The 12,496-nt window shown below is 33.2% G+C and overlaps 1 protein-coding gene across 1 annotated transcript in view; it reads right to left on the reverse strand.

Moving 5' to 3' along the window:
• LOC129233494 (peptidyl-prolyl cis-trans isomerase D-like) overlaps positions 1–12,496 on the reverse strand; it is a 78,239-nt gene that overhangs the window by 37,411 nt on the left and 28,332 nt on the right. The window contains exons 4-5 of the mRNA XM_054867513.1: positions 11,895–12,086; positions 3,291–3,413 (exon numbers count right to left, since the gene is read on the reverse strand). Of these exons, the coding sequence (XP_054723488.1) occupies positions 3,291–3,413; positions 11,895–12,086 (315 nt within the window). The remainder of the gene's footprint in view (positions 1–3,290; positions 3,414–11,894; positions 12,087–12,496) is intronic.

The raw sequence follows: 12,496 nt of genomic DNA on the forward strand, positions 1-12,496 counted from the left end.
ATTTCTTCTCGACCAACCCCTTCACCACAGGAAGAAGGGGGAGGAAAAACAGCTATTGGTGCTGCATTTGCATGTCCGAAAGTGACCTCTAAGAGGGACCGACCTCCATTAACAACCACTTTTTTTAGGAACAGAGAATGGTTGCTCCAGAGAAGTTTCACTGTATTATTTTTTTTATGATATATACATTATTAATATAACAAAGTAACATAGATTCCTTTTTCATTTTATATTCATAAACTTAATAGTAATGTAACAATTTTAATTCACATTAAAAGTGCCTCATTTAATATTAAACGTTGGTCAGAAAAAAAAAAAGAAAATGTCTTATGACTGCGCACCAACTAATGCATATTCTTTTTATTTCTGTATCATATAACGATGTAAAACTAGCTAACGGAAGAAAAATGAGCAAAACAGCTAATGCTAAATTAATTTCATTTAAATTGATTAAAATGTGAAGTTAAATGTTAGATATAAGCATTAAAAGAAACCTTAATTTTAAGTCTACATATTGTAATTGTAATGTAAGAAATTAAACAGTGATTTGAGGATGCATTTACTATTTTGAAGACTTTAGTTTGTGCTGATTGAAAATATCAGATATCAGGGTTCGAAAATATCGAAAATATAAAATATTTTGATATATATAGGATAATTTGATATCTATCTGATATTTTCAATTAGCACAAACTAAAGTCTTCAAAATAGTAAATGCATCCTCAAATCTCTGCTTAATTTCTTACATTACAATTGCAATATGTAGACTTAAAATTAATGTATGTTTCATTATTTATGTCGAATGTTTCAGTTTACATTTCAATCAACTTTAATGGAGTTCATTTAGCATTAGCTGCTTTACTCATTTTTCTTCTGTTAGCTACTTTTACACCGTTATATCACACAGAAATAAAAAATATGCATTAGTCGGTGCACAGTCATAAGACATTCTTTTTTTTCTGAGCAATGTTTAAAATATAATTAGGCACTTTTAGTGTGAATTCAAATTGTTAAATTATTAATAATTTTATGCATATAAAACGCAAGTAAAAAAAGAATTTGTATTACTTTGTTACATTAGTGATGTATTATACATTATAAAAATAGAGTAAATGACTTTTTGGTTATTTTTAACTAGCCGCCTTCGGCGACCAGCTGGTCCGCCTTTTTACGCCAGAGTTGCCGCCTTCGGCGGCTGCATAGACAATTTAGCGCGGCATTAATCAATGTTTTTCTCTATATATCAATATTATCATCTGCCTTTTTACGCCAGTGTTGCCGCCTTCGGCGGCTGCTTAAATAAGTTTCGTGGCGGTATCAATCGATCTATATCATTATTAATTTAAATAAAATATTTTCTAGATCTATCTCCAGTTCCGTCGTTTGGAATATTTTTAAAGGAGGGGGAGGGGAGACACAAACTGCTTGCACTTCATGCAAATTTTGTCGAAAAGTAACAAAAAACACTTCCACTTTTACTTGAAAGCATTGGTTTTTCAAAGTCATGGTGTGTGGGGGGGGGGGCATTGACACCCCGTTGAAGTTCCTTAAATAACGGACATGTCTCTTTCTTGCTCTCCATCTACTATATCGACCTCTGCATTTGTCAATCTATCTATCTATCTATACGATCTATGCGTATCTACCTCTGACAGTAATTAACAATGTTTTCAAATCGCAGCGGCGCCCCCCCCCCCCAACCCCCGTTGTTGTTCTTTAAATAACGGGGTCTGTCTATCTCTCACTGTACATCGACCTGTAGATTTATCTTTCTCTAGATCCATGGAAATTTACCTCTGATAGTAATTAACAATCTTTTTTTAAAGAAAAAAAGTATTAATTCGAGAACAAAATTAAAAAAAAAAAAAAAATTGTACACTCAATGTATATCTATCTACCTATTCGATCCATCTCTAAATTTTCTGATCTATCTCTATTTATTTTGATCTAACCTCCAATCTTATTCCCTAACAAAAAGAAAATCATGCAAAAAAAGCGCGCTTACTTATTTATTAAAATGCACAAAAAATTGATGTCTTTGTGGTACCCGGAGTTTGCCAAAGTATAAAAATCATTGTTTTTATTGAAATTCAAAAAAAAAAAAACTTTTATTCACATTATAGAACAAATTAATGTACCAAACCGCTAAAAGAAAAAGAGCTGAATTATATTACACAACAATGTATCAACTGAAACCAAATAAAAATAATTAATAAAACAAAAAATGCATTCAGTTTTTAATATTAATAATCAAAGATATTTATGATCAAAATCTTAGCTTTAGCAATGACGAAGTCACAGCATGGCCAACTTCAGAACATCGCTAATAAAAAAACACAAGAATTTAAACGCACAGCTTGACATAATGCAAAGAAAATTCGTTCCTCCAATTACAATTTAGCGATTAAGATTTGATGCCTCATATCGAATCGAAATCCAAATAGCGACGTCAGAGGCATAAAAGATTGAAGAACGCTTTTTTCCGACCGATGCGTTGCAGAGACATAATGTGTTCAGCATTAAAAAAATTGTTAAAAAAAAACTTGCGTATTTTAAAGAACTTTTTTCTTCTGAAGAGGGCGAAATGTTTTTACTATTACCAACTTAAATTTTAGAAATGGGGCTTTGATACTTCTCGCAGGATGATATTAGAAAAAAGTAAAACCCGGGAAAAAATGTAAATTAAAGGTTTTTTCAAAAATTCGTAAAAAATACAAAGATTGCTCTATCTTCAAATGTTTTTCATTCATCATATTTAAAATTAAATTTCCTACACTATAGTGCAAAAAATATTTGTGTGGTGCAATTGGTTTGTGGACTGTGAGGTAAAAAGTACTAAAAAGTTCAAAAAAACACATAAAACATTAAATAACTTTTTTTCTAATTAAAATATCAAAAATCGAAGCCCGAAGTGCACAACTTCAGCAAAAACTACACCTGTATACCAAATTTCATCTTTCTAGGCCTTACCGTTTTCCCGGGATGCGCGGCACATACACACACACACACACAAACATCTTATTTTATTATATGTATAGATAATAAATGAACAATATTACTATGATTAACCTACTTTTCATTGAAAATACCATAGTTGAAAAATAAATATCAAAATATTATGATATTTTCTAAATAAATATCGGATATATATCCTGATATACATCTTTTTTCGGCTGAAGCCAACGAATCGAGCCTGTACGACAAAGCCGACGCAAGATGGCTGACAAAAACGGAAAATTCCCAGTTACTGCCGTTAGCCTGCCCGGCGGCAGAACACAATAAGCACCCACCTCGTTGAAGTCCAGGTCCGAGTCTTCCGGAAAGGGGGGGTAGACGTCTTCCGTGCCGTCCCTCTCTCCCAACCGGAAGTCCTCTCCGGGGGCAAATGCCCCGCAGTCCGCGATGTAGCAGGGCTGCGGAAGAAGGAAAGAAACAGTCAAACTACCAGACTTAGATAGAATGAAAAGCTTTCTGCAAACACAAATCCTAACTGGAAAATTTTCGGCAAATAACTATTTTGCCTAACTCACCCTTGAATAAAGAATTAAGTTAATACAGCAGAACCTCTCAATAAAGGACACTAAGGGGACCGGACAGCTTGTTCCTTAAATAGAGGTGTCCCTTCTTCGGAGGTAGATGAATTCATGCATGCTGCGCAAACTCAGTATAATTTCATAATAAACGTAAACTAATAACATTTGAGATGAAGTATTGAAAATGTTTCTTACATATATATATACTAAATGAAACTCGAAGTATTCAAATTACAAAAAAAATTTTTTTTTAATTGTATCAAAAATTTTGTAGTCTCACGGTTTGTTAACTCATTTTCTTTTATTATGATTTTTAATTAATGTGTTACACATAGACTAATAATAAGAGTAGACTGAGCTTTCTCATTCTTGCTGATGAAGAAAATTGGTTCATAGATGTATCATGTGACTAGTGGAAGGGCTTGGCGAAGACTTTGGCAGCATGGTTGCTAGATGGCAGCATTATCTATAGTTTGGCACTCGACATGTATTTTAAGACGATGTGTTTTCATTAAAAAAAACTTCCAGGTGCAGAGATTGAACTGTTTTTCTTTTAGTTATGCATTATTTTGACATTAGTAATAGTTTTTGATCAGTTTTCGGTAACTTTGATTTCATTTGGAGCTGTCAGCGTTGGCGTGAACGAAATGGCGTAAACGTTTTGCGTTAACGCAAAAATGTACTAATAGGTATCTTAAATTGAAACTGTAGGTAAAAATCTTACCGTTTGCTGATTCTTCTTGGTCGCTTGCATCTTTTATTGCTTAGAAAGTTATTGAAATTGACTAAAGAAAATGCACAATACTATCTAAACGAAAAACTCACTATATTAACAAAATATTTACAACTTAGAATAACAAATTTACAAATCGGACTCCATAAAAGTTCATTCTTCCGTGCTCCATCAATTCTATTTATTTTATTTATTGTTGATCGTCTGCTACGATCAACGCCCGCTGTTGCTAGGATATCCACCGGTCACATGGTTTGGTTTATGAGCAGCAAAAGGGTTGCCATAGCTCGGTCTACTCTCATTATTAGTCTATGGTGTTACATGTATTTGTTTGATGTCATGTAATTTACAATGTTAAAAACCGTGTGATCATACTTCAAGTTTTCTATACAAAGCTTGTCTTGGGTAGTACACTATGTGTGGGGGCTGAGCCCATATGAAAAAAATTGATTAGAGGGAAAAGCATGATGCAGGTCTCAGCAAGAATTTTGGAATACTTGTTTATTTGCATACTAATGTCAAGGAAAACCTTTACTGGTTAATTTTTGGACAAAAAAAAAAACTTGAATTCCAATAAATTCGACATTTCTAATACATTTATACATAATTTTTTTGAAATACATTTCTCTGTGACTGTCCCTTAAATGGAGTGTCCCTAAATGAGAGGCAAATACATGGGGGTCCCTATTTAAAGGGACTGGGACCAGAAAAAGTGTCCCTTAAATAGAGGTGTCCCTTATTCAGAGGTGTCCCTTAAGAGGTACTACTGTATTCAAATATGAAAGAGACAAAAAAAAAAGTGCTTTAAATCATTTAATTTTTTTTTTACAATAACATATAGTTTGCTTATTTTTCACCAACTGAAGAAAACTGCAAAAACCATTATTTTTTTTACACATGTGCTTTAAAAGGCTTTTGGAGAAAAGCTTCAACAGAAATAAACTCTGGGATTTTCTTAAAAATTCCCTTTAAAAAAAAGTTAATCAACGTTAGCAGTTTGGGAAAAAATTTCTGCAGAGCCAAAAATTTTCTGCGAACGCCGTTCACGCCTTCGTCTATATTATGCAAGACTGCGAACTACCTTCGCGAGGCTTCAATATGTTACCATTTTAGTCACGTTTTCCATAAGATAAAACTAATAGATCGCTGCCTCAGAGCAATAGTAAGATATCATTTCTGGATTAGATATCTTACTGTTGCTCTGAGGCGACGACATGGGTATTGCAAAAAAAACTTTTTTTCAGCTACAGTCCAAGACACCCCCTTTTTTTATTTAGACTCACTAATAGTGTTATGCTGTAAAAGGTTCTCAAGTTTTGAGAGGGTGCTCAGTGACCCCCTCATTTAACATTAGCCGCAGCATAGAAAAGGCCAAAAGTTCAGAAACATTTCATATTTCCCCAGCTGTTCTTTTGTAAATAATTATTTTATTGCAATGTATATGCGTGTATATTATAATACGCAGCATTGCCTTTTCAGTTCAATGTCTTTTTTTATGTTATAAAATTCAAAATTACTTGTCTGTTTCAAAGAGTAGAAACCTTTCTATAAAAATCCTTTATTTAACATAAACACCACTTGCTTCTCGCAAGATAAAAAGGCAACTGAATACATGGTGAAAAAAAAACATGTTGCTGAAAAACTAACAGTTGGAAAAGCAGTTACATGCAGTTAGAAATGCAGTTACATGTGCAGCACATGTGTGCCAACACCTGATTGGTCAACAGCCAAGAGCTAATTTGAATATCAATGGACCAATCACATGTTGGCTACAGTTAAGATACTAAAAAATTAATTTATATTCAATCTAATTTTATGTTAATTTTAATAAGTATTTAAATATATATTTTATTTTATTTATTTATTTTTTAACATGAAAGAATACTCTACATTTTAAACCCCCTTCCCCTAAGGTATGAAGTTTGGGGGAGGGGGTTGAGCACCCTCTTTCAGTTGAAACAGGAAGCTCAAATTCTTCCAGTGTGTTACAATCCACAAGTCTAAAAATATGGAGGGGTGTCCTTTTATCCTCCTTTTTTCACAAGTATTTTTGAACCACACTAACGTACACAGTAGAAGACCGTTATAACGCACACCTCGGGACCAGAGCTTTTGCGTTTATACAGGTTTTGGCGTTATATAGATCATTTCACAAATTTTGAAACTAATATTCAGAATATGTCTATATTTTAGCACTTCAGAATGAGTTTTATCTGCAATGAGTATCAGAGCACCATTATTACAATTAGTTGTTCACAAATAAATATGTTTTACAATCAAAAGAAAGTGAATTATCCTGCACTTCTGCCAGCTTCATGGTTTGCATAACAGCTGCATTTTCAAGAGCCATCTAGGATTATCTGTTTACTTGGAGAACTAATTTTCCTTTAAAAGCTTTGAGTTAAAATGGAAAGATGAAAATTTTTTAAAATTTAATTTGCTTAACAATTTTTTATGCTTGCAAAGCAAAACAGAAGGATTTTTTGAACTACAAAACCTATTGTTTGCTTCTGAAAAGTAGTGCGGTTTATAGGGCATTGCGTTATATAGGTCGGCGTTATAAAGGTATTCTATTGTATATTCACATATACACTATGTGACCAAAAGTATTGGGACACTTTCAAAAATTCACATTTTTAGGGATTTCTCGAGAAAAAAAAGCTCTGTAATTTTTTTTACATAAAAGTTATACTATAGCCGCTATTTTCCAACCAAAATTAAGTCAACTGTTCATTTAGGGGACGAACAACAAATGGAGGAAACAAAAAAAGATTTTTGATCATTTTTCATTGTAAATAGCTGGGAATAAGCTATAAATTTTGGAAATAAATTAAAAACCTGTCTAGAATTTATTTTTATATTTTCATGAAAGTATCTCTTATATCCACGGAGATATAATCGTTTCTTACAAAAAGGCAATATTTTTTTGAAGGTTTTCGGTTCACATCACGCAGAGTTTCCCGTCAAACGTTACTAAACTTTCAGAATATTTGACAGCATATTAGAGAAACAATAAAGTTTAAAGTTAAAATATTGAAAATTTAATGAAATATGAACGTTTAAAGCAATTCATTTTTCACTGCACATGCGCAAAAGGTAACAATTCATAACCTTTATAGTCAGAGGCCCAGATATATCCTACATCTCATTAAAAAAATTCCAACTTAATAGCTTTAAAATCTAAAAAGTTATCAGCTCTATCTAATGAGCCTAATTTTAATCATTCTTAGCTAGACGACGAATCGTGAGGGATTGTTCGCAAAAAATCTGTTCTCATCATGAATCACTCTGCAACGATAGCAGGGAAGTGTTGTCAGTTTGCGAGCAACTCCTTACCATTCGTCGCCTATCCTATACTGCCGTGCTAAGCACAGATGTGGTATCTGCAGTAGAGCTCAAAATGAGAAATCGACGATTAAAGTTTCACAACTCGTTTCTTTGATTTATGACTTAATTAAATGCTCAACTTGCGGTAGTTGTTCCGTAAATAACTTATCTAAAAACCGTAAGAGAGTTTTTTTGTAAAAATCTTTATTTAAAATTAATAAATGTAGTTGCGACAAATTTTCTTTTCAATGCCTTTTCATATACTAAGCTATTTTCACCGTAAGTGACAATTACTAGGCATTTTTAGGGGTATCTGCACAGATACGACAAAAATAGCTTAGTAAAAGTGCTCAAAGTATCATTAAATAATACTGAAAACATCTGCTTTCTTTGGAGTCAGCTGTTTCGCTTTATTTTGTTAATACAAATCTAACAGAATCTACCTTCTGAAAGATAACATTTTCAAAACTCCTGACAGTTAAAACTGTAATCCATTACAATTTTCTGTTCTATATATTAAAAGAATGTGTTTTTTATAATGTTTTATTTTCTAGATTCATTTTTACTGAGCACGAAGAAGTTAGAATCTGAAAAATGTCATTATTTCATAAGTCAAATTTTATTTAAAAATGCAGAAAAATATGATCCCATCGAGATCCCAACTTGAAACTTTGCACAAATGAAGATAAAATACACACAAATTTTTGAAATTTTTTTTTAAAAAAATTCATTATACCTTTTCTGAGAAATTTTAATTTAAAATTCATTTTTTTTAAATTAAAATTTTTTTTAAATTAGTCATGTTGCATATTCCATTAAACAGCAACTAATGTACTTTAAAATGCTTTTTACCAAATCTTTCTATCTATATTTGGTGCTGAGTTATCGTCCATTTTATGTTCAAGCATCCATGAAAAAAAGCGGGTTTTTCGAAAAATCAAAAGTGTCATAAATAAAAAAATAATAGAGAAAAAAAATCTAAAAATTTGGACTTTTGATTACCTCAAAGGGTACAATCGATGAGCCCAAATTTCAAAGAAATACAAAAAGGTGAGGGAAAAAACTTTGGATCACTTGATATGGAATGACCCTTAAGAGGTTTTCCATCTCCAGCTCAGTCACTCCTATGCCGGGCTGATGAGTGCTAATAAGCACGAAACTGCAGTCCTCGGCTGGAAATGACTGAGCTGGCGGTGTATTTCATGTATTTCTGCTTTAGCCCTGGCTAATGGGCGGTAATTTACTGAATATAGAGAAATTTGTTTACTGTCATCAAAAAAAAAACTTATGCATACAAATTGAAATTTTAATCAAGAATTCAATTTCTATGTAACTGGATTAAAATCAACTGCGTAAATAAGTTGAATGTTCACCATTGAATAAATGCTTAATATAAAACATTACTTTGACACATTTTATTCTGTTTTTCATGTTGTCTCACAAAATACAATTTATCTAAAAAATATAGTTTTGGACACTTTCAGACAGTTTTGGACAGGACGGTAAAAACCAGGGTTTTTACCGCAGTGTCCAAAACCTTGCCAACCTTGGTAAAAACCAGGGTTTTTACCATGGTTTTTACCACAGTGTCCAAAACCTTGCCAACCCTGTTGTATTAGTCATGGTGTATAAGAAAAACTGCACAATTTTTTTTCTGTTCTGAACAACGAGTAAAAGCAATAATTGCAAGTTCTAAAATCTGTTACACACACAGAAAGAGGGATCCATTTTTGCCAGTTGAAGTTAAGACTGTATAATTCAGAAATACAGTCACCCGCCGCTCCTACAAATCACGTTTGCTCCAAACAGTTTCGATTCCATGAAGCGGCCGATTCAACGAAGCTGGATTTAGTTCTGTTTTTGACGATTTGACTCATCAAAGCGGCAGATTCAGTTCAGGGGTTACACTACCTCAAAAATGATGAAACGATCAAAAAAATTTTTATTGCTTATTTCAAAACAAAAAGCTATTCTGAACACAGGGGAAAAGTTTCATTGCTTTAGTTCAAATATTTAAAAAGTTATGAGTGGTTTTAGGCCATGCTCGCCATGTGTTCTTATTCAAAAGAAAAACTTCAAACTGCTTTTTCTCGGTGATGGTATTTTTGAGTTTTCATGTCATTAGAATCCCTAAGGGTTTTTTTCTATTAAAGATACAGCTTTAAAGTAATATTTTTTGCAATTGGGATAACCTATTTGACAAAACTCTGCATTGGAGAAGCATTTTATATACGACTCAAATGTTTAGAGCATGTTAAACCTTTAAAAACCATTTTTTTTTAAAAAAAACTTTGATTTTTTACATAATTAATCACAGAAAATTTTCGAATGAACTCATAAGCAAATGAATGCACAGATTTTTAGAGACGATTATAATGATCGTTTTGCAAAAAACGTTTTTTAAATGAGTGCAAAAATAAAAAAGCCTTAGGGATTTTTAAAAAGTCCAAATTTTCCTCAATTTTTTGAATTTTTAAAAAAAGTAGGCAATATTTTTAAATTTTGAAAATAAATTATTGATTACGAAACAAGTATGCATGTCATGGTTTCAAAGAAATATAAAATTTATATCAATTAAAAGAAATTGCTTGAAAAGGTCCTGTGGACCACTTAACCAGCGACTCAGTCCACTGTAGCTAAACTTAGAGCAACACATTCTAAAAATGCAAATTGATAAAAACAAATTCCACTGATTTTAATCCAGGGTTGGGTTTTTTGACGGGCCAGTGGAAAAAACCATGGAAAAAATGGAAAAAAAAAACGGCAAAAATGGAAAAAACGGCAAAAACCTTTGCAAATAAAGTAGCATTATAGTGTTTAATCAAGAAATAGAGACAATATAATATAAATAATGCACTTTAATATTTTAGTTATGTCTCTCCGTGTTACTTCTCATTTATAAGGTGAAAAATAAATAAAAAACACAGGTTGGTATCGCAAAACTTAAGATTTTAAATGTTTGCTAAAACAATTTTTTTTCAGAATGAGCCAATTCCTTCAATGCTAAAACAAAGAATGTTTACTAAAACTTAGTAAATTAATAAAAAAAATGAATTCTAATTATATATATTTAATTAATCACCTTTTTTTTTGATCCCACTAAGATTTTTAAGTTATTTAATTAATAACAGAATATTTACTTGAATATAGAAAAATATTAACTTTTCCTCACTAAAGAAGTAATGCATTTTTTCTCACTGGGAAAATGTATAGCCAAGAGAAGAATTTAAAAAGGAGAAAAAAAAAACGATCAATATGAGCATTCTATATTCACTCTACTTTTTAGTGATACTAGCTCACTCCACAGAAAATGGCAAAGCCTTTTATCAAAATCTTTTCATACTTTTACTTTTATATAAAAGGGAAAAAAAAAACTACGTAAGTTGTTAACACAAAATCTATTTTTGCCACTTTGGGCAAAAACTGGCAAAAACCATGGTTTTTTCCATGGTTTTTTCCGCCTCCGGCAAAAACTTGCCGACCCTGTTTTAATCGATGTGATTTCCTTTTTAAAAAAAATCACTTGATTTAGATCAGCGCACCATAGACTAATAATAAGAATAGACCGAGCTATGGCAACCCTTTTGCTGCTCATAAACCAAACCATGTGACTGGTGGATATCCTAGCAACAGCGGGCGTGGATCGGAGCAGACGATCAACGCCAGCGGGAAATAAAATAAATAGAATGGATGGAGCACGGAAGAATGATCTTTTATGGAGTCCGATTCGTAAACTTGTTATTCTAAGTTGTAAATATTTTGTTAATATAGTGAGTTTTTTGTTTAGATAGTATTGTGCATTTTCTTTAGTCAATTTCAATAACTCTCTAAGCAATTAAAGATGCAAGCGCCCGAAAAGAATCGGCAAACGGTAAGATTTCTACCTACAATTTCAATTTAAGATACCGATTAGTACATTTTTGCGTTAACGCGCAAAACGTTTACGCCATAACGTTCCCACCAATGCTGACGTAGAAGTTCCGAATGAAATAAAAGTTACTGAAGACTGTGATCAAAAACTAATTACTGATGTCAAAATAAAGCATAACAAAAAGAAAAACAGTTCAATCTCTGCACCTGGAGAAAAAATTATAATGAAAACACATTACGTCTTAAAATACATGTCGAGTGCCAAACTAGAGATAATGCTGCCATCTAGCAACCATGCCGCCAAAGTGTTCGCCAAGCCTCCCACCAGTCACATGATGTATCCATGAACCAATTCTTTTCATCAGCCAGTCCGGGTAAGCTCGGTCTACTCTTATTTTTAGTCTATGCTGCGCACCAAGAGAAAGACTCACCTCCAGGGGCTCGTCCCCCTCCCCCGTGGGAACGTTCTCCATCTCGTGCAGCACCCCCATCCCCCTCCTCACCCTCCCGAAGACCACGTGCTTGTCGTCGAGGTGGGGGGTGGCCACCATGGTCAGGAAGAACTGCGACCCGTTGCTGTCCGGCCCGTTGTTGGCCATGCTCAGGAGGCCCGGCTGGTCGTGCTGCAAAACAAGAAGAAGACGCCTGGGTCAAAATCGGGAGTCTCGCGAGAGGTCGGAAGAAATCCGACGAAACGAAAATCCCGCCATCAAACGCATCGCGAATTCGGAACACGAGTGCCACGATGCGAAGAAATGAAATTTTACAGGGGAAGCATTTGGAGTTGAACTCTTCAGGCAATTTGCGTTAGGAAAAGTAAGTTTGCTGCGCTCCCCCAGTGGTTAATGTGTTAGATTTTTAATTTAAACTTTCACAAAAAGTGAAAGAATCACTTAATTTGAAAAAAAAAAAATTAAAAATACGTTTTTGCATCATGCAGAATCAATCCTTTTTCGATGTAAACATTGCATCACGTTGTGATGTCATTCGTGAGATCGGTCGCGATAACTCCGTCAAATGAATGGACTTTTGG

This window comes from Uloborus diversus, unplaced genomic scaffold (assembly GCF_026930045.1).
Source record: "Uloborus diversus isolate 005 unplaced genomic scaffold, Udiv.v.3.1 scaffold_468, whole genome shotgun sequence".
Taxonomy (NCBI): Eukaryota; Metazoa; Arthropoda; class Arachnida; order Araneae; family Uloboridae; genus Uloborus; species Uloborus diversus.